Source organism: Lontra canadensis, unplaced genomic scaffold (assembly GCF_010015895.1).
Source record: "Lontra canadensis isolate GAN:19392208 unplaced genomic scaffold, GSC_riverotter_1.0 scaffold24, whole genome shotgun sequence".
Taxonomy (NCBI): domain Eukaryota; kingdom Metazoa; phylum Chordata; class Mammalia; order Carnivora; family Mustelidae; genus Lontra; species Lontra canadensis.
In genome coordinates, this window is record NW_022631018.1 from 14,748,277 (window position 1) to 14,768,269 (window position 19,993).

The 19,993-nt window shown below is 41.4% G+C and overlaps 1 protein-coding gene across 4 annotated transcripts in view; it reads left to right on the forward strand.

Moving 5' to 3' along the window:
- Positions 1-19,993, forward strand: part of AKT3 (AKT serine/threonine kinase 3) — a 295,963-nt gene that overhangs the window by 127,061 nt on the left and 148,909 nt on the right. For 2 of the 4 annotated variants that reach the window (XM_032862896.1, XM_032862895.1), the window contains one exon: positions 2,420-2,545. In XM_032862896.1, the coding sequence (XP_032718787.1) occupies positions 2,420-2,545 (126 nt within the window). Of the gene's footprint in view, positions 1-2,419; positions 2,546-6,905; positions 6,912-19,993 lie in introns of those variants that run through there. The other 2 variants (XM_032862898.1, XM_032862897.1) reach the window with 2 other exon arrangements.

A 19,993-nucleotide genomic window follows, 5' to 3' on the forward strand; every position in this document is an offset into this window, starting at 1 on the left:
TTAGAGATTTGATACCTAATGATGTTAAATTTTATATAGGAGTTCATAAGTAAAAATAGAAAAATAAAATAAGTACAATCAAGAAAGGAACTTGCTTCATCATTGAGATGGGAACTGTGAATTTAACATTGTGGTTTTACAAATTTGGCATGTGTTTATTAATATTAAGACCATATATTTTCAGTAAAGTGAAGTGAGGAGGGGAGTCAGGTTTCCTTTTTCTTTCCCTGTAAGTGCCTCTTCTGTGCTGGGTTGATAATGCATCTCCTTCATGTGTTCAGTCACTTGGTAGATGACTACTCAGCATCTACCCAGTGGTAAGCACTGGGGTGGGCCCTTGGAGTGCATCCCCGCAAGGAAAAAGAAGTGACAGAACTTAGGACCAATGGGGAAAATCAAGTTTTGAAACAAAAATTAGAACCTATCTGCCATTTTGAGCTTCGTGGCTTCCCAGTGCTTGCTTTTCTGATGATACTTGACCAACGAAATGTATCAAGACTTGGAATATCAGTATGACTCAGTGGAGTGGTGTTGCCTAAAGCACCCATGTGTGATGTTGCACAATCATGCACAGTGTCTAAACGATTTATTCAGTGTGTAATAGAGACCAGCGGCTTTTCACGTAACAGCAGGTTCCTTGACATGCTTTCAAATTCCACACTGCAGTTAACCTTTCAGAAAACGTCAAAGAAAGAGAGTCATAACTGTCTGAATACCCCTGCCCTTTCCGGCTGCATACCTGTTGAGCCAGCTCTCTTTCCTGTATTTTAAACCAAAACAACCTACCACGGTAGACTGAATACAGAAGCAGGTATGAGAACCTGGCTATCTTCTGTGAAGCCAAACATCAAAGAGATTTTTTTAAATGGAAAGAAGTTGTGCTCTCTTGCTGATTTTTTGTTTTAAAAAATATAATTATTTTCATAAAAATATGTTAGTTATGTTATATGTAATGAGTTTATTGTTATTTTTAAAAGAAGTAATAAAGACATTTTTCTTTTCAGTTCCTAAGGCAGTAAACATAGATGTAATCTACCTAAATAGATTGTTGGAATTGTCGGTGGTGGCTAAGAGTGTAAAGATGTGGGAGGTAAGGAGCTTGAGAATGGCTGATCCAGAGGTGCACCCCACATCTGAAATGTATGTTGGGGCAAGATTATGATACGGAGGAGCTTATGTTTTATGTTAAGAGACTTGAATGGGAAGGAGTCCATATTTTTGAGCAGAAAAGCACTGGAAATCAAAAAGCGGTTCACACAGAGGGTTAATCTGGAGGGGATAGATGCGTGAAGATGGAATGGGGGGAGAGCAGGACAGGGGGCATGAACAGCACAACAGCAAGCCAGGTGTGAGGGCCCCGTTTGGGTTGGGCTAAATGAGAGATTGTGAAGGCAGTGCTGGCCTAGCTGAAGGAGAGGGAACCGGCCCCATGTTAGCTTGAGTTGGGTAACTGAGGTCCAGGGAAGAAGCTGTCTTGTTGGAAAGTGGAACTGGGTTCAGTTTCTTGAGGGACTGTGATTCGGCATTTGAGATCGAAGAACCAGGTAGAAATACCCAGTAGAGAACTGATGATTACGAGACCAGAGAGCCTTCCGTAACTTACGGTGTCACGGGGCACCTCTCTTTCTTATATTCAGATGAGTCCCTTCTTAGGTACGCAACTTGTGATCTGGTTGCTAAAGATTTCTGGTAGCTAGATGATGGCTTTTATCAAAATGTGATACATACGCATTTATTGGCTATTACGTGCTTGGCCTTGTACTGTGTGTTCTTACAGTTATTACTGTTTGTGTGAGTGTGTGTGTGGTTTTTAAGCTCTGTTAACTCATGTTCTTTCATTTCCTTGACTTATTTACAGCATTGTACAGAAGATAATTTCCCTATTCAGAACAATAAAATGTTGTTTAAACAAGTTATGATCAAGATTTAACAATGAAAACAGACTTTACCCCTTTTCTTCTTAAAAAATGACACAATTAGTCAGTAGTACATGGAAGATAAACATCTATTTCATGTTCCTCCTTATGATAAGTGTTTTTCATCGAAATTCCTTGATACTGTGTGTGGATGATTTACCAAGGCTTTTTAAAATGGTTGAAATATGCTCTAACAACCATCTGATAAAATGAAAAACTGAACAAAATGTGTACTCAGATGAATGATTCTCTGAAGAAATAATGGTGCAAATGAATTATCAAAGTGTGAAATCATTAAAAACAAAACATGTTTGAGTTTTTATTGAATCTTAATTGCAGGCTTATGTATTTTCTTTTGTAAGCTAAGTTAAAAGAAAATTGCCTAACTAAATTTTTGGAGGCCAGTGTTGTGGGACATATATTGTACCATAATTTATTTTTCACATAAAAGCTGCTGTTCATTTTTTTCCCCCAGCATTAACATGCATGCTTTCCTCATGTAGGAGAATATATAAAAAACTGGAGGCCAAGATATTTCCTTTTGAAGACAGATGGCTCATTCATAGGATATAAAGAGAAACCTCAAGATGTGGATTTACCTTATCCCCTCAACAACTTCTCAGTGGCAAGTAAGTTCCTTATAATTGTTGATTCACCTTGTATTTATCTATATGTATGACGTCATGTGCTAGCTATCTTATGATATAGGAGAAGCCTATGAAAAAGTTTAGGTTTGTATTTAAGTTCAGGGAAATTTTCAGCTTTGATACAATTTCAGTTCCTTAGCATAGCGATTATTGATTATGGTCTTATATAAGACCATATGGTTGAATATAGAACTTAAATGTGATAAATACAATTCCCGAAATATGTACCTCAAGTTTCTCATTATAAAATATAAGCAGGAACCTTTGAACTCTGTTGCTAAGTGAACTTGGTTGTTAAGACTGTTGCAGGACCTGGTACATTTCTAACTGGTTTCCTGTCAGGATCTTAGCTCTTTTCAGTTGCTCACAGGATGAGAAACAAGTGATTTACTTGAGAAATTGTCTTCTGGGGAGATTTTATGTTTGAAGTTCAATTTTTATTCCTTACATGTATCTAAGAAAAATGTTTGTAGTGAAAATTTTTTTAGGAATTATATATTTTCTTGACCATAAGCCCAGAATAAACTGAAAGATGCTGCTGCTGGTGATTTTGGCAACAGTTCCCCCTTGCTGTGTGATGACCAGGCTCTCCGGGCTAGCTGTATTCCTGATTACTCAACAGAAGTGTTGGCTGTTAATTCAGAAATAAAGCATTTGAAAAAGTTACATTAGGTTAAAATAAACTTGCATAAGAGCTGAAGTCTGTACCAATGAGATGAAATCTTTAGCCAGACACCATTCTTAATTTTGATTTTGGTTGTATGTTGTTTTCTGTCAGTGACATCTGAAACAGAGAGGAAGGTAAAGAGTGAAGCAAAAAAATAAAATGAAAAATATCATCAAAAAGCAGCAACAAAGAAATGCAAGATAACAAAAGTCCTTGAATGTTATAAAAGTCATTTTAAAATTGGATAGAGCCCCAGCCTTTTTTATGGATACCATCTTTTAATTTTTTTTTAAAGAATAAGATAAAGCAATAAATCAAAGGGTTTGTGAAATCAATTGAGTGGCAAGAACACTAACTTAAAAAACAAACAAACCCAGACACCTCTCTGTTTCTATAAATGGAATCTTATGTAGGGATTTCATTTTTTAAGAAGTGAGAACACTGTTAATATGTATGTATTAGTTTAAGGAAACCGTTCCCCTCTCCCTCCACCCCACCCCCCAGAATACTCATAAGTTATTATGACTTTCTTTTAGTAGAAAATGATTTTCAAAACTCTGTTGTCAATTGAAATAATGTCTTGTATTTTTTATTGACTTAAGAGCACATTTTCATTCTAGAGATCTCGTGGGCGAGCATTTGCTTTAAAGTGATAGAAATTGGCTTTTAAAACACTAACAGCACACATTATTTCTGACATAAAGCCACTGCAGTTTCTTAGTTTCTCTGTTTTCCTAGCAAATGGTATTGGTTGTCTGAAATAATTTATAAAAGTACAGAACTCCTGTATCTGCTGATCAAAATGCAGCATTTTTTGACCTTATGAAATTTCACACCCCAACAAGTTTTAAAGACATACTGTATGTCACAGTCTGCCAACATCTGCTCCCACACTTCCACTGGCAGAGGCTGGAATAAATGCTGCACTCTTGGGGAGAGATCCTGCTTAGTGACTGACAGCCTAGCCACAAAATAAATATTAGTCGACATCTGTAATCTTTGCTTCTATCGTCAAGTAGTTGTAGGTAATTGACTCAAACGAACAAGTGGAAGTTGTAGACCAGCTTCTTCATTTTCAGAAGTGTGTTAACACGGGTCTTACACCAGATAAACTGTTTAAGATTGGTGGTTCTTAAGACTTGACCTACTGTGGTCTTAAACTGACGTGAAGAAATGATGATTAGTGAGTGAATGGACGCTGGTTGAGGAAGTCGTGCCAAGTTCAGCTTTGCCACAAGGCATGAGTATGACCGTGGATGGGTCATTCTCTGAAGCACTCAGCATCATGGGAACACTCGGATGTAATGAACTTCAAGGCCCTTTTATCTCCTACGAGCTATGGTTCTGGGAGGGGCAGTTTGAGCGGGCCCCTGAGAGTGAATGGGAATTAAGCAGGGAGAAGGATATTCCAGGCTGAGGGGGACAAAGAATGTTTTCATGAGACATTAAGAGAAGGAAGAGTTGGAGCAAGGAAGCAGGTTCCCCTCTGGCCCTAGCCCCCTTGAGTAAGTGAAAAAAGAGATGATTTTACTGCGTATTTCTAAGGGATGTTGGGAAATATTATATACATATATTCCACTGAGAGTTACAGGAGTTCCCTATTTTTCCTTATAATTAAAAATATTACTTCAAATTTAATGTATGTAGGTTTTACTGCAATTTGACCAAAATAGGCTTTTTTATCCATCTGAAGAAATGAAGTAGGAGAACCAGCAGGGACTTGGGATCCCTCTTTCCAGTCTTCACTGAATTTCACATTCCTTCCTTTCTGATCTAAAGTTCCCCAAAAGATGGTGTGCGCTCCTTGTTTCTGGAATCCACTGCCGTCTCGCTTTCTCTCTCAGTCACTTGATCGACACCAGTCTCCGTAGTTCTCCAGTGACCACCTACCTGCTCATACGAGCAGACACTTTTCAGTTGTTTTTTTCCTGGGTCAGCACCTTGGGCTGCGTTTCATACCGTTGGTCCCCACTTCTCTCTTGGCATGATCTCTCCTGTTGTGTTCTGGGAGGTCTCTCTCTCTCCTGCTGTTCTTCCTTTGTCTGTTGGGTGGATTGTGGTATCTCTGTGGGTTCTGGCCAAGGATGCTTCTTATTTTGTTCCCTCTCCCTGGGGCAGGGGGTGGGTGGGGGTCACATGGACTTGGAAGGTTTCGTACGAGACGTGACTTCAGGGCACCAGGGTGCTGTATTCAGCCGGCTGCTGGACATCTTGCCCCGGGTTTTTCTGGGCCTCAACATATCCTAAGTGGAATTCAAGATAATCTCATCAGTTCTCTCTGTATTGGGTATGCCAGTTCTGTCTTGAGCAGAAGCCTGGACCCATTCCATGCCCGCCACCCCCATCGTCACCCTATTCCCAGTTCATTGGTTTCTACTGATTTAGCTTCTCAGTTTTTGAACTTCTGTGCATTCTTTCTTATAATCACTCTGGAGCAAGCACTCACTGTCTCCATCAGAGATACGGAGTCCGATACACTGCCTCTAGGTTCTACTGCATGCACCACTACCTCTCATGACTGTCACAGTGACCCTTGTACAGGTCCGTTTGACTCTGCATTCGCCCGGATCTCCACTGCCTGCTGGAGGAAGTCCAGCTTCCTCCGTGTGTCCTGCGGGTGTCCCCTCAGTCTGACCTCTGCTTTCAACTCTTGCCTCTTGTGTCCTCTGCTGGCAGGTCGCACTTCCACTCTGAGACTTTGTTTATGCTCTTCCCTCTCACTGGACCATTCTTCTGTCCTCTATTTGTCTGGATGATTGGTTTGCATCCTTTAAGAATTAATTCAGATTTAAATTCCCAGCCTCATTCCTTGCTACATCAGTTGCCCCTGCCCTTCACAAAGCTGTACTCTTTTGTTGTTACCACATTGTTTTCGGGTTATTTGTTCATGTGTTGTATCTCATCTACCAATTTTGGGGTAAAGAGCCTACTGTTATTTACTTTATATCTCCTAGTGCCTGCGTATTAGGGTTTAATAACCATTTTTGAATGAATGTCTGAAAACATCTAGCCCAGATTTTTCCTGTTTTAGATAAGAAAAAGGAGGCTGTTAGAAATTTAGTGATTTGGTTAAGGTTGCTTTACTAGGTAGGGTAGCCAGGTATCAAGGTTGGAATTCCAATTTCTCTCCTGTCATTTACATTTTATTTCCCTCCCCTGCCCCCATTCTGGACTGTTTTCTCTGGATTAAAGATCTGATTTGGGTCAGAGTCCCAATACTTTAAATTGCTAGATATCCGTTGGCCTGCAGAACGTAAACCCTCCAGGCCCTGTGAAATGTGGATAAAAATCTTTGATCTTCATCCTTCTTTGGGTGGATCAAATACGAATGTACATGAAGGTACCTTCTAAAGGGAGTGCCGAGGACATGTCAGTAAAGTAGTAATCATTTTCCAGCAGAGTGCATCTCTAATCAGAATTATGATCTGGCCAGGTGCTCACTATAGACTGAGATGACCAGGACTCCTGGTCTACTCAAGAGTCAGTGGTCTCAAACATTTTGACAGTGACCCCCTGACTCCAAAGTAAAACAGTTTCTCAGCCAAGAACTTGAAGATCTGTCCATATGTCTTGGGGCTCATCCTACTTTTGATCTACTTCCTTTTACTATCAGTGGGGGCAGGGGAGGTGCCAGCCAGCGTGGGTCCTGAGCAGCACCTCCTCGAATCCCACCTTTTCAGTGTTGCAGATTTTGTCCCACTCTGAGGATATCTCTTTCCTCTCTGATACCTTTCTGCAGTCCTTTTCCAAAAAATAGGTCGGTCTACATTTCTTCAACCAGTTTTTAAAAGTGAAATGAAATGTTTATGCACTAACCCATTTTTCTTCTTCTCTTTGTAAGAAAGTAAGGAAATTTGGGGATTTAAACCTACCAAAAAAACCGTTTTTACCTCTGAATAAATACTGGACGCAGATTTTTAAAAATGTAGAAAAATCGCTTGGTTTCGACTAATGGTTTCACTCACGCTCATGGGGATAGAGAAATTCTTGTGGCTTGATTCTTAGTCTTATATAAAGTATAATACAACCTAGAATAACAACCCTATAAATCTAGAATAACTCTACAATATATAAATGTAGAAGGATTACAAGAAAAAAAAGGATTACAAGAGCTCAGAATCGGTCACTTTTAAGGGGTTGACTGACCATTAGAACCACACTAGACACTATAAGGAGCATCTGTCATCGACTCTGGAAGACGTACACAAAGAACACACAGCGGTGGGAGGAGAGATGAGATCTGTTGCCAGAATGAATTTTATAGAAAATAAATGGCTGTAGAAGTTGAGGGAATAGATAAAGGGAAGCTAGGGTGACTAGGGGAGTTTAACAGGAGCACTGAAGGATGGGTGGTATTTAAGATTTTGGAAGAAGGTAGACATTCACAGTAAGGTTAACGTAAGCAAGCATATGAAGTCTGGAATTAGTGACTAGCTTATTTTGTGAATAGAATAGACAATATCCTGGGAAGATAGAGAATTTATGTTGGAGAAAAAACAAGATTAGATACCTTATGATCAGACTGTAAAAGGTCTTGAATACCAGTCTGATGTTTTTAGTGGAAACTAGTTGGAAACTATTGGAGGCTCTTAAGCATGAGGTGTCCAAATTAGTATTTGATAAAAACAAAAAAGGAACCTAGCTGCTTATAACAGAAGGGATTACATCCGCAGGCAAACCGTGCCTTTCCCTCCATGAGTCTGCCGGTCAGCAAAGTATTGTCTTGTTTTCCTTCCTGTGCGGTCTCACTCCCTACTACCATCTTAGTTCAGTTCTTCATCAGTTCCTGCCTGGGCTATTTTGACGGTCAGGAGACTAACTGATCTCTTGCCTCCACATAATCTCCTCTCTGGAGTATTTGAAAGCAATGCATAGGATAGATTCATCTTCCAAAGAAAAGTTCTTTTGCAGGTATCATCTCCTTACTCAGAAAAATCCCAGATTTCTCCCTTCTTTCACAATAGGAAGATGAATTGCTAATTTTTAATTTTTTTTAAAGATTTTAGAGAGAGTGTGTACACATGTGAGCAGAGGGAGAGGAAGAGAATCTTAAGCAGACTCCTCACTGAGCACGGAGTCCTACTTGAGGCTCAATCTTATGACCCTGAGATCATGTTCTGAGCCGGAATCAAGAGTCGGAGTCTTAACTGACTGAGTCACCCAGATGCCACTGTATTTTTTGCTATTATTATGTACCAGCAATTAAATCTTGCCCAAATCATAACTGTGTTTCTATTATATATATTTTCAGTATTCCTTGTTTCTTCTCTTACTCTGTAATGTTCCATACCTTTTCTTTTTGACATACATTGCTACATTCTGTTAGGTTGAGTTATATATGAAGTTCTCAACCTCGTTTTTGTTTTCGGTGATTTTTAAACAATTTTATGTACTTGACTGCTCGAAGATGTGGTGCTCTCCCCACCCCACCCCAAAATGGGATCAGATTTTTAGGCAAACAGAAAGTTATGTCTGGTAATAGCAGCATCTCACTGTATGGAATGGATACCTTATTTAAAAATTGATCGTACAGTGAATTAGTGTAACTGCAGTCAGATTTTCCTCCTATCTTTCATTTTTATGGGTGGTACTGTATTCATTTATTTGCAGATTTTAACCCATAAACCAAATTTAGAGTGGGGAATGGAGAAAAAAACCTTTTTAAAAATCACTTTAAAGGGAGATCGTTTTTAGACAATTACGAAGAATAAGAATGCCATAATTAGTCACATATTTTCTTGCTCTCATTCAAACCACACCTAATACCACAAGGAAAAGATATCCATAGAATTTCTCTTCTTCCCTCCCTTTTTTTGGTATTATACAGCAAGCGTGCAAAAAAACAACAACAAAAAACCCCCGTAGAATCCTGTTTTCATGGATCGGGCTGTGGAGTCCAGGGTTTCAAATCCAGCTCCTAGGTGCGAGAGTGACCCTCTGCATCTCTGAACGATTTCATCAGTTCTGTGTCCTTTAGAAACATAAATTTACATGTGTTTCATGTGAGTTTCCTATTAGATAATCTCACTGCCGTAGTACTTCCTTCATTAGAACATTGTCAGTGACCGGGTCAGACATCTGTTAGAGCCCCTGGCTTCCCTGGCAGCTTCCCTGAGCTCTCTCTCACCCACTTCCCTGACTGACAGGAAGCTAATCTATGGTTGGGGCTTTACCTTCGAAGCCTCATTTGTCAGAATATAAATTAGTGGCAGGGGTGGGGAGCTTATGTAGAAAACAGGAGTGATAAATTTCTAGAGCACAATGACTGTATACTCATTTAAAACATTTCCTGTAAGTTTAGCTATATGCCAGAAGTTCATCTGACTTGGAGGCAAAGGACCTGAGTTTGAGTCTTGGTTCTGTTCCTTTACAAGTGTGTGACCCTGGGCAAATCACGTAACTTCTCTGAAATTCATTTTTGTCATCTTTGAACATGAAGGTTAATAATGCCTACTTCTTGGGATTATGGTGAGGATTAACTGAGATGATGTTAAAAAAAATTAATGAGATGCTGTATGTGAGCTGTAAATTGTGAAACACTGTGCAAATAAAACTATTTATGGAGGTTTGGAGATGCTCAGTAATTTTGCTCTGTTGAATTAAATGGCAGCCATTCTTCTCTCTCCAGCTAAATTCCACTGGAATGGGAAGGAAGCTTCCTTGGTTGGGTTTTTTTTTAAGGTCATTAGAAGTCTGAGGTAGAAGCTGTTTGCAGCCCTCTCTAGCAGTTGAGGATAGCCGCTATTGCTTGGCTGTGGGGGGAAAAACCCAGTTTCATTTAATGTCAACGATTTTGATCTATAAAGCCTAGCTCTTGTGACTAAGCCACATGAGCTAGACCCCAAACCATGCCCGTGGCTGCCCCTGGCCAAGGAAGGAAGGATCACTGCGGCTGTGTGGGCAGCTCCGTTGCTCTGGCCTCTGAGGAGATGGGTGCAGACCGAATTCTTCAAACCTTCAAAATTTGGGAGGTCAAAGCTTCCGCAGGGGGATGGTCCCTGTGACTATTATTACCCCTTATTCTAGTCAGGAGTCGTTTTTGCTTTTTAATAAAAGTAATAAAATCCTCCATTATCTTCTTGACTGTCCTGAGAGGACCTCTTGGTTACCACCCATTGGGGGAAATTTTTAAATTAATTTGGGTCTTCCGTTAGAGGAAGACTTTTTTGTAAGTTGGGGGATGCCGTGGGGCTTGTTCCTAGAGGAAGGCAGGCAAGCAGTGATCAGCTCCAGTAGCTTACGTCAAAAGATGTGAGGAGAAAACAGGGACCCTGGCAGAGCCAGCCTTCCCCCCCGCTTCCTCATTCTCCTCCCTGCCTTGCCTCCCTTCCACTCTTTTCTGTTCCCCTCCCTCCCTCTCTCTCTCAACTTGTCTTAAAGTCAACAATTAACTCCCATTTATCCAAAGATACCTACATAAAAGAACACCCTACATGTAATTATTTTCACTGACTTGTTCTTGAACACGTTGCCTCTGACTCCTTCCTTGACTCTCTTTCCTAGACAGCCGACCTCCAACCGCTAGCCTCACACACTGATCTGTTTTTGAAATTTCCTACCTTGGGTGCATAGGATTTCAAGTAACACAACTTGGAAACATGGGAGTTATCCCAGTGAATATTTAAACCTATTTTTAGGAAACCTAAGTTCTAATAAATAATTAGAAAGTTTTCATTGAGGGTCTGTTGTGTTCTCAACATTGTACCAGGTACTGAGGGAAAAAAGAACAAAATAAGGAAGGAAACCAACCTTCCTCGGAGTGCTGCTGTGTGCCTGGCCCTTTCACACACGTTCTCTCATTTAATCCTCACAGCGCTCTGAGGTGAGTATCACGTTCTCTGCTTCAGAGACTGAGGGAGGTTGTGTGACTTGGTTGAGGTCGCTTCTCTGGCAAATGGCAGGGCCAGGATTGTAGCCCGTGTCTCACAGAGTGCTAACCCCAAAGCCTGTGTTCACTTCCTAATCCACAGGTCTGGGTTAGCTCCCAGCTTCGGAGAGTTTATCACACAGGAGCAAAAGACTGCTCCAAACTCTCGGAATTGGTATTTTGAGCTCTCTTGTGGTTCAGTCCTGAAGTAAGTTTTACAGTGAACACACTGAGAAGAGCTTGGGAAAGGGAGGGTCATCAACAAGACCTTCTTGGAAATTGAAATTGTTTAGAGAAATAGTAAGATTTTGAAAGAGGAAGTACATTCCAGGTAACAGGAATAGCATTAATTTGAAATGTTATTTCTTAGAAACTTCGGCTGAATCTCTTATTGTTGATTTAAATGAGTATGAAATCCTCAGATATGAATGAAAGCTCCAGATGGTATGTTATTTTTTTATCCCTGTATAGAGTGAAAAATATCAAAGGAAGAAGAAGGATAAATGATGGGAAGAAATATGGCACTTGAATCTGTAGCAGAATGCCGGGATCGTGCCAGACACTGTGTCTTCTCAGGGTCAGAGGCAGGCACTAGCCCCCTGCTAGCTTACCTAGCCTTGCATGAGCCCCTCTTGTAGTAACATTGCTGCTCATCGTCTTTCTACCAGAGTAGAGAAGAATTTTACTGTTGCAAAGAAATACTCCATTTTAAAATCCCATGCTGATGGCAGTGTTTTTTCTTCAGCTAGAAAGGTTTTAAATGAGAGCTTTAAAAAAAGGGTACCTTTTTATCTGTTTATTGAAAAAACACAGAAGCTTGACTTCTCCTACAAAGGAGAGGTGAGAGGTAAGGTGGCGTGGAGGGGAGGAGACCACGGTTGCAGTGGCAGGGGGGAGGCTCTCCGCCTGCGGACTGCGTGCCAGAAGCAGCTGGGGCTGTATCCACACGCTGGTGCGTGCCTTTCCCATGGAGTTAATCATTGATGGGTCCATCTAGCTCAGCCTTTCAGGTAAAGATTTCCTGAGCCTGCAGCAGCTCACCACACCCACCAGCCTGGGGTGCTAGGGATCCCTGCTCGGCTGTTTTTCCTTATTACTGATGCTGGCGCTTTCCTCCGTGACACCCTTCCATCTCTGAAGGGTAAAAATCATTCTTCGCGCTCACCGCTCTGACTGCACTCACTGACGGCCTGATTACGTTTATCGATCATTTTTGGTTAAGTTGAATGTGGCTGTCGACCTGATTTCTGTGTTTAATATTTATGTTTCAGCTTAATTTTTTATTTTCTAGAAAAGAGCTGCTTATGTGTAATTGGTTTTTTTAAATTGTTGAGTAAAAACTGATGACATGCCCATTGTATTGGTGCTTTATGCCATTCTATAATTAACACATAGGAAATTAAGAGAGACTTAAGCAAGGAAAGAGAATTGACAGTTTTTAAGAGCCTGCTGTGTACGCGGTGCTTTATTTATGTGATCAAGTTTTGCCATCACAAGAAGACATGAAATAAAAACACCTTAAAAACCCCAAACAAATGAGATAATGAAACCAAGACCTAGTGCGAGGAAGAGATTTGCCCAGAACCTCGGAGCAGACACGGGCGGAGCTGCGATCTGGGCGCTGGGCCGGGCCACACCCGGCCGGACGGCGTAGAGTCGTCTGTGGGCTCGGAGACCACCGCTGTCTTCGGGGGTGTCTAGTCAGCGCCCCCGAAACTCCGTGCACTCCAGGGGTGTGTTTAAGTCACAGCGGTCCTTACTTCTGCTGTGGCGAGGGGAGAGGCTCACAGGGAAGGCGAGGTGGCCGGTCACCTGATAGGAGCTGATCATGGAACTCGGGCCGGCCCCGCAGCCCTTCCAGCCCCCGAGGCCCCGAGTTTCGGCCGGTGGTGCCGGGGGCGTGCGAGCCCCTCAGCAGCTCTCGGTGGCGCCCAGTGGTTCCCCGGGACAGTCCCCTGAGAAGTGACGGGGCTAGTCATTACCTCTTGCGGTGCACCTGTGCGCCCTGCCCTCCTCCTGTGTGCTGTCAGCCCGCGAACGGCTGTTCGGGGTGCGGAGCGGTAGCGGGGGGACCTGGGCTCTGGGGGTTTGCCAGGGTCACGCATCCGTGAGGCCGTAGAGCGGGAGACCGACCCCCCACGGCTTCCGGGTGTCTAGGCCGGGATTCTCCGCCCGCGGCCCCGCTGAAGCGTCGCGGCCGCCGCCGGGGCGTCATTCCTAGCGCGGGCCCTTGGGGAGGCGGGGGTCTCCGCGCGTCTAGACGAGGTTCTCGCTCGGTATCGGGATCCCGTCTGGCGATTGTCAACTCGTGTGGGAAGCCGAGCTCCAGAGCGTTCGGCTCCCGCGCCTTAAGGCAGCCGAAGCGCGAGGAGGAGGATGACGACGGGTGCGGGAGGCACGACAGCCTTGCCCTTGTCGCTGCATCAGAGGTCGGAGGAGAAGCCCTGATTTTCAGAGGCAGAATCATCTGGTCGTTTAGTATGACTCATGCGATCGTTGCATTTTCAACAAATTGGACTTGAAGGACACGTGTTTTGTTGACCTCTGGGCAGTTCTGTGCTAAATCACTGCCTTTCTGGGTTTTTTTTTACCCCCTGCCCTATCTTTATTGTTAATTTAAACTCATTTATTTATTTATTTGAGCAACGTTAAATGAGGCTCAGGGCCAGGGGCCGGGGTGCGGGGAAGGACCTGGAAGCCTTGGAATTTAGGACCACTGTGGAGGCGTTCTTTTGGGTTGGAAATGATACACAATCGAGCAGATGCTAATGGAAAAATGAAATGCAGGGAGAGAGAAAAGCGGCTAGGGTGGCTGTGTGAGAGTTTCATGGAGGAGAGGACATTGCCCCTTTATTACAATAATGTTTCTGCCCTATAATAAGGTCTTTCATTGCTGGTTCAGCTTTTTTCATTCACTTGTTTTGTGCTCTGCTTCCTGTTACTAATTGTCAGCACAATAGTCTTCCAACTATGAAGTCTCAGTGTCCTTTTGGACCAATTTGTCATTGTCTTTCTCCCTCACCCCCCAACCCATGCTCTCAGAATCTATTACTATGGTTGCATTTTTAGACATTTTTTTATGTTTTAAAATGGCGATGCTTTTGAAACATGCCAGAATAGTTTATGATAATTGAATCATCCAACCAGCAACAGTTATTGCTTCCAAAGCTCACTGATGAAGTTTAAAGTTTGTCTCTATAGGATATTCTTATAGAGTAATTGAAATTTAACACGCAGTGCTCTCTTTGTAGCGTTATTTCATGCTATGAAATGGTGTCCTCGCCCTGCTATGCCTAGTGTCCTTTGGGCTTCACCATTGTCCTGTGGACGTAGAGCATTTTGTGAAACCGTATTATTGACGGAATTCACAGATTCTTTGCAGTTTCTCTGCTCGTAGGAACTTACGTTTTTCTCATTTTCCCACCAATGGCTCTTGATTCTTACAGATAGATTATTTTAGGGTTGGCTTAGATTGACAAGCCCGGACAAATCCTGATATCAAACTCCAGGCACGCATTACATGTTAATTCCCATTCGGTTTTTAACATTTTGGCCAATAAATATTCCAAATGTGCTCTCAGTGTGATACCAATAATTTAATACTGACAGGGACATTTTTCAAGTGTAATTTCTATAAAGAAATTCTGAAACGGTGTTAGTTCCTGACGAGTTGATCTACCACCTAGAGCGTCCCCTGTCGTAGATCACGTGATCAAAGTGGATTGGTGCTTGTCAGTGTAATTTTCTCACAATTGATCACAGTTACTCTGAGGGCATATACTAACCAGGAAGTTTTGTCAGTTTTCTTTGAGGAAAAATGATATCGGTACTCTCTGTATGTCAACTGTTTCTGTCAATTTAATAGCAGAAAACCAGTGAGTGTAGTGTACAAAGCCCGCTATTAAGAAATAAAACTTCACTTCCTCTCTTGTAAGTAGCTAATGGTCCTAAAACAGTATGTGACACACTCCAATGAGCCAAGGGTTTAGAGCTAGAAAATATGGATTAGATACTCCTGTTTTACAGTTGTCATGACTTGATGGTTTTGAACAAGCAACTTAAAAACCAGACGGACTTCATTTTCTTATTTGTGGAATGGAAATGATGAAAATATTCTGAAACGTTATTGGGAGGACTAAGTGAGAAAATAATGTATGTAAAATCTTAATATTGTAGTGAAGCAGCTGATAATAGGCCACAATAATGACTTAGTACTTAATCCTTCAAAAAGAATAAATTTTGGAGAAATTTGTAGTGGAAAGGAGCGTGTCCTGGCTGACCTGAAGTGGGAAGAGAGTGAAGAGATTTTTTTTTTTTCCTTAAATTCTGCAGGAGACGAATAAACTGATTATTCCAAAGTATGCTCTTCATTTGCCCTGCGAGGCACCCACCACTTACACCCGAGTTTGAAATGAAGTGGTTTTGTGTTACAGTAAGACCCAGAGGCTGAGATCTTTATGGTAGCTATTGAAACCTTTTAAAGTCAGGATAACTTAATTTGGAGTCAGAATTCCTGAATGGAAACAGAGAGATACTCTGTCTTCTCCTTAGAGTTACAAGAAGTTAGAGGGTTTTCCAGATAGGTCAGATGTAATAATGACTCTTTGGTTATCTCTTTATGTGTTTTTAATGAAGTCAGTAGGATTGTTGGTTTATAATCTTCCAAGATTCATTGTTGTTGTTGTTTTGGACAATTCTGTGCTTTTCTCTGAATAGATAGGCCTACCTTTTCATTTTTCTCCAAGGGAAAAGTCCTTTTTAACTAACTATTCTATAATCTAAATCGAATCCTTCCTACTTGGGAAGAAAGCTGTCTCTTACGTGTTAGAGCTATAGCTGTACAATCAAGGATTTGATTAGGCTTAAAATACTTTTTTCAAATGAAGTTATCAGGACTTGTTTATACATACATGTAAAGTAAACTGTACATTAGATTTTGAAGAAATAAGTAAGATTGGGTCAGGGGAGGGATCAGAAAGTAAATTCGTGTTTCTAAAGGCTTGTGAACTTGAAAATATTAAGATTCTTTTACAAGAAAAAGAGGATTCGTTGTGATAAACTCTGTTGCATCAGAAATGTTTTCTGAAGTTTTGTTTGTGTGTGTGTTTGAATTCTGGCCGTGATGAATAAAAGAGAACAGTTAGAAATCCCCTCCCCCCTGGGAGATGCGGACAACTGTGTGATCAGGTACCAGCATGTGGAATAAAGATGTTAAGTGCACTAGATCTTCAGGAGTACAGAGTAAGGACTGGATCCTTATAGATTTTCAGGGACCAGAATTGAGGTGGAAGGGAAGGAGAATGTTTCAGTTGAGGGAAGCAGTGTGAATTGAATCCTGAAGTTAAGAATACTCCGGGAGATTTTTAAAAAATCAAACAAGCAAAAGCAGAAGCAGACCCATAAATACAGAGCACAAGCTGATGGTTGCGGGAGGGGAGGGTGGGGACGTGGACGAAATGGGAGAAGGGGAGAGTGGGAGGTGGGTACTGGCTTCTAGCTGTAGAATGAGTAAGTCACAGACTGAAAGGAACAGCATCGGGGATCTAGTCAATGGTATCGTAATAGTGTCGTATGTGACGGTAGCCACGCTTGCGGGGAGCCCAGCAGAACGTACAGACCTGTTGAATCACTGTGTTGTACCCTGAAAAAAAAAGAAGAATCAAGGAATGTTTAAGGGGCAGTGAAGTAGGTAGGTTGGTAGGATAGGAAGAGAGAGAGAGAGAGAGAGAGAAAGAATGAATCAGGAGAAAGTACGCAAACTGTTGTTTTAAACTCTACATGTGATTCCATACAGGATTTGTCTCTATTTCTCTCTGGTTTATTTCACTTAGTGTAATGCCCTCAAATGTCATCCATGTTCATCCATGAAATCATGGGTGGCTTTTTTTTTTTTTTTTAACATACCACATTTTCATTATCCATTCATCCTTCATGGGGAAGTTGGGTTGTTTCCATAAGTTGGCTGCTGTAAATCACACTGTAATGAACAGATGTAAATTTTTTAGATTCATAACCAGGAATGGGATTGCTGATTCATATGGTAGTTCAGTTTTTAATTTTTTAAGGAACCATCATACAGTTGTCTGTAATAGCTATACCAGTTTCTCTTCCCAACAATAGTGTACAAAAGTTCACTTTTCTCCACAACCTCAGCAACATTTACTTCTTGTCTTTTTGATTCTAGTCATTCTGGCAGGTGTGAGGTGGTCTCTCATTGTAGTTTTGGTTTTCATCCCCCTGATAATCAGTGACGTTGAGCATCTTCTCATGTCTCTGTTGGCCGTCTGGATTCTTCTTCGGAAAAATATTTATTGACCTCTTTTGCCCATTTAAAAAAATCAGATTATTTGTTTTTATGGTGTTGAGTTGTGTAAGGTCTTTATATATTCTGGATACATCATTTGCAAATATCTCCTCCCGTTCAGTAGGTTGCCTTTTTGTTTTGTGGATGATTTGCTGTGCTGTGCAGAAGCTTTTAATTTTGGTCTAGTCCCAGTAGGTTAATTGTGCTTTTGTTTCCCTTGCCTCAGGAGACCTATCTAGAAAAATGTTTCTACAGCTGATGTCAGGGAAATTACTGCCTGTGTTCTCTTCTAGGATTTTTTGCTTTTGGGTCTCACATTTAGGTCTTTCATCAATTTTATTTTTGTGTGTGGTGTAAGAAAGTGGTCCAATTTCATCCTTTTGCATGTAGCTTTCTAGTTTTCCCAACACCATTGTTGAAGAGACTGTCTTTTCCCCCACTGAATAGTCTAGCGTCCTTTGTTACAGATAAAATGATGAAATAAGTGTGGCTTTATTTCTGGGGTCTCTGTTCCATTGATATATGTGTCTGTTTTTGTGCTGGTACTATACTGTTTGGATGACTACAGCTTTGTTCTTTCTCAAAATTGCTTTGTCTACTAGGAGTCTTGTGGGTCCATGCAAATTTTAGGATTATTTGTTCTAGTTCTGTGAAAACTGCTATTGATATTTTGATAGGGGTTGTGTTAAATCTCTAGATTGCTTTGGGTAGTACGCACATTTTAACTATTTGTTTTTCCAATCCATGAGCATGGAATCTTTTTTCATTTACTTGTGTTGCCTCCAACTTCTTTCTTCAGTGTTTTGTAGTTCTTGGAGTATAGGTCTTTCATCTCCTTGGTTAGTTAAGTTGACTCCTCGATATTTCATAATTTTTGGTGCAGTTTATAAAGTTATAAATTTCTCTCTCTGATACTTCATTTTTTTAAAAAAAGATTTATTTATTTATTTGTTTATTTTAGAGAGGGAGAGAGCATAAGTGGGAAGGGCAGAGGGAGAGAGAATCTGAAGCAGACTTCACACAGCATGGAGCCCAATGTGGGGCTCGATCTCATGACCCTGAGATGAGACCTGAGACAAAAGCAAGAGTCAGACACTTAACCTGCTGAGCCACCCTTGTGCAGGTGCACCTGGTACTTCATTATTAGTGTTCAGAAATGCAACAGATTTCTGCATATTAATTTTATATCCTGTGACTTTATTGAATTCATTTTTCAATTCTAGTTTTTTTTTTTTTTGGTAGTATACTCGTTTTTAATGGTAAGGAATAAAGTTTTAAAAAGATGCTGGCTTGTTTATGAATAGCTTTAAAAGTCAGATTAATGGGGTTGAGCTTTTTTCTCTTGCAGAGACTAGTAGATTTTTGAGAAGGAGAATGACCTATGGAATAAGAGTTGAGTAAGGCTAATCAGGCCAGTAATACATGGGACACCCGGGTCAGAGTGGAGGGTGGGCAAAGGGAGACCCCCTGGGAGGCCATTTCAGGGTTCCAGATTTTGGTAATAAGTGTCTGGCTGGCTGTCACCAGTGGAAAGAGACATTTATGAAAGAATTGTTAAGATGAATGTTGTTGGCTTAGCTATGGGTTGGAAGAGAGTCAAGGATGACTGATGATGTGTTTCTTGGGTGATTAGGAAAATGATACAGAAGTAAATTGAGAAGAAACATTATCGGTGTGGTGATTTTCAGTTTGAAGGATAAAATACAAAAACAAAAAACAAAAACCGTTCAGGAGTGTTGAGAATGAGGTAATAATGGGAACTCAGGAGGGAGATGCCAGCTTTGCCATATGGAAGGTTCAAGTTTGAGAATCATCAGACATTGGGTGACATTTGAGGCAAAGCCCCAAGAGAGCCTCCCCAGGATTATATCGGCAGCCCTTACCAAGTCATTAAAGATCTTCCTAACCTCATTTCCTACCGTGTCCTGAACTTACCTTCTCTTCCAGCCACCCTGGGACTCCTTCTTTCTCGAACATATCTGTGGGCTTCTTCCAGCTGTGGGTCTCTGCACTTCTGTTCTTCCGGCCGGATCATTCTTCCCACAGTTGGCTGCCTTGGTGCCTCCTTTTACCAAGAGAAGCCCTTTCTAAGCCTTCTAAAGTAGAACCTTCTAAAGTAGTAAAGTAGAACCTCACTGTTATTTTAACTTGTTGCCCTGCCTCATTTCTCTTTGTAATCCTTATAAGCACTGCTCTGGTATAAATTGATTGGTTCACTTGGTTCTTGCTTGACCACGCCTCCGCTCAGTGAAATCCAAGTGTTTCGAAAAATAGGGACTTTCGAAAAATAGGGACTTCTTTTGTTCACTGCTCTACCCCCAGTGCCTAGCTTGTTGCCTGACGTGCTGTGGGCACACAATAAATATCTGCTTAATGAATGTCTGAATTTCCCAAGACAAAGTTACCAGAAAAGAAAAGTTTAACACAAAACATGGAGCCCAAGGGAGCAGCTCAGTTGGGAAAAGAGATCCTAAGAAAGAATACTCGGGAGTGGTCAGAGAGATGGGCGCACTGGGTGTATCAGTGTCCTGGGGGCCACAGGGGTGGGGGGAGACCTGAAGGAAAGGGATCAAGGACATCAGGTGCAGCAGA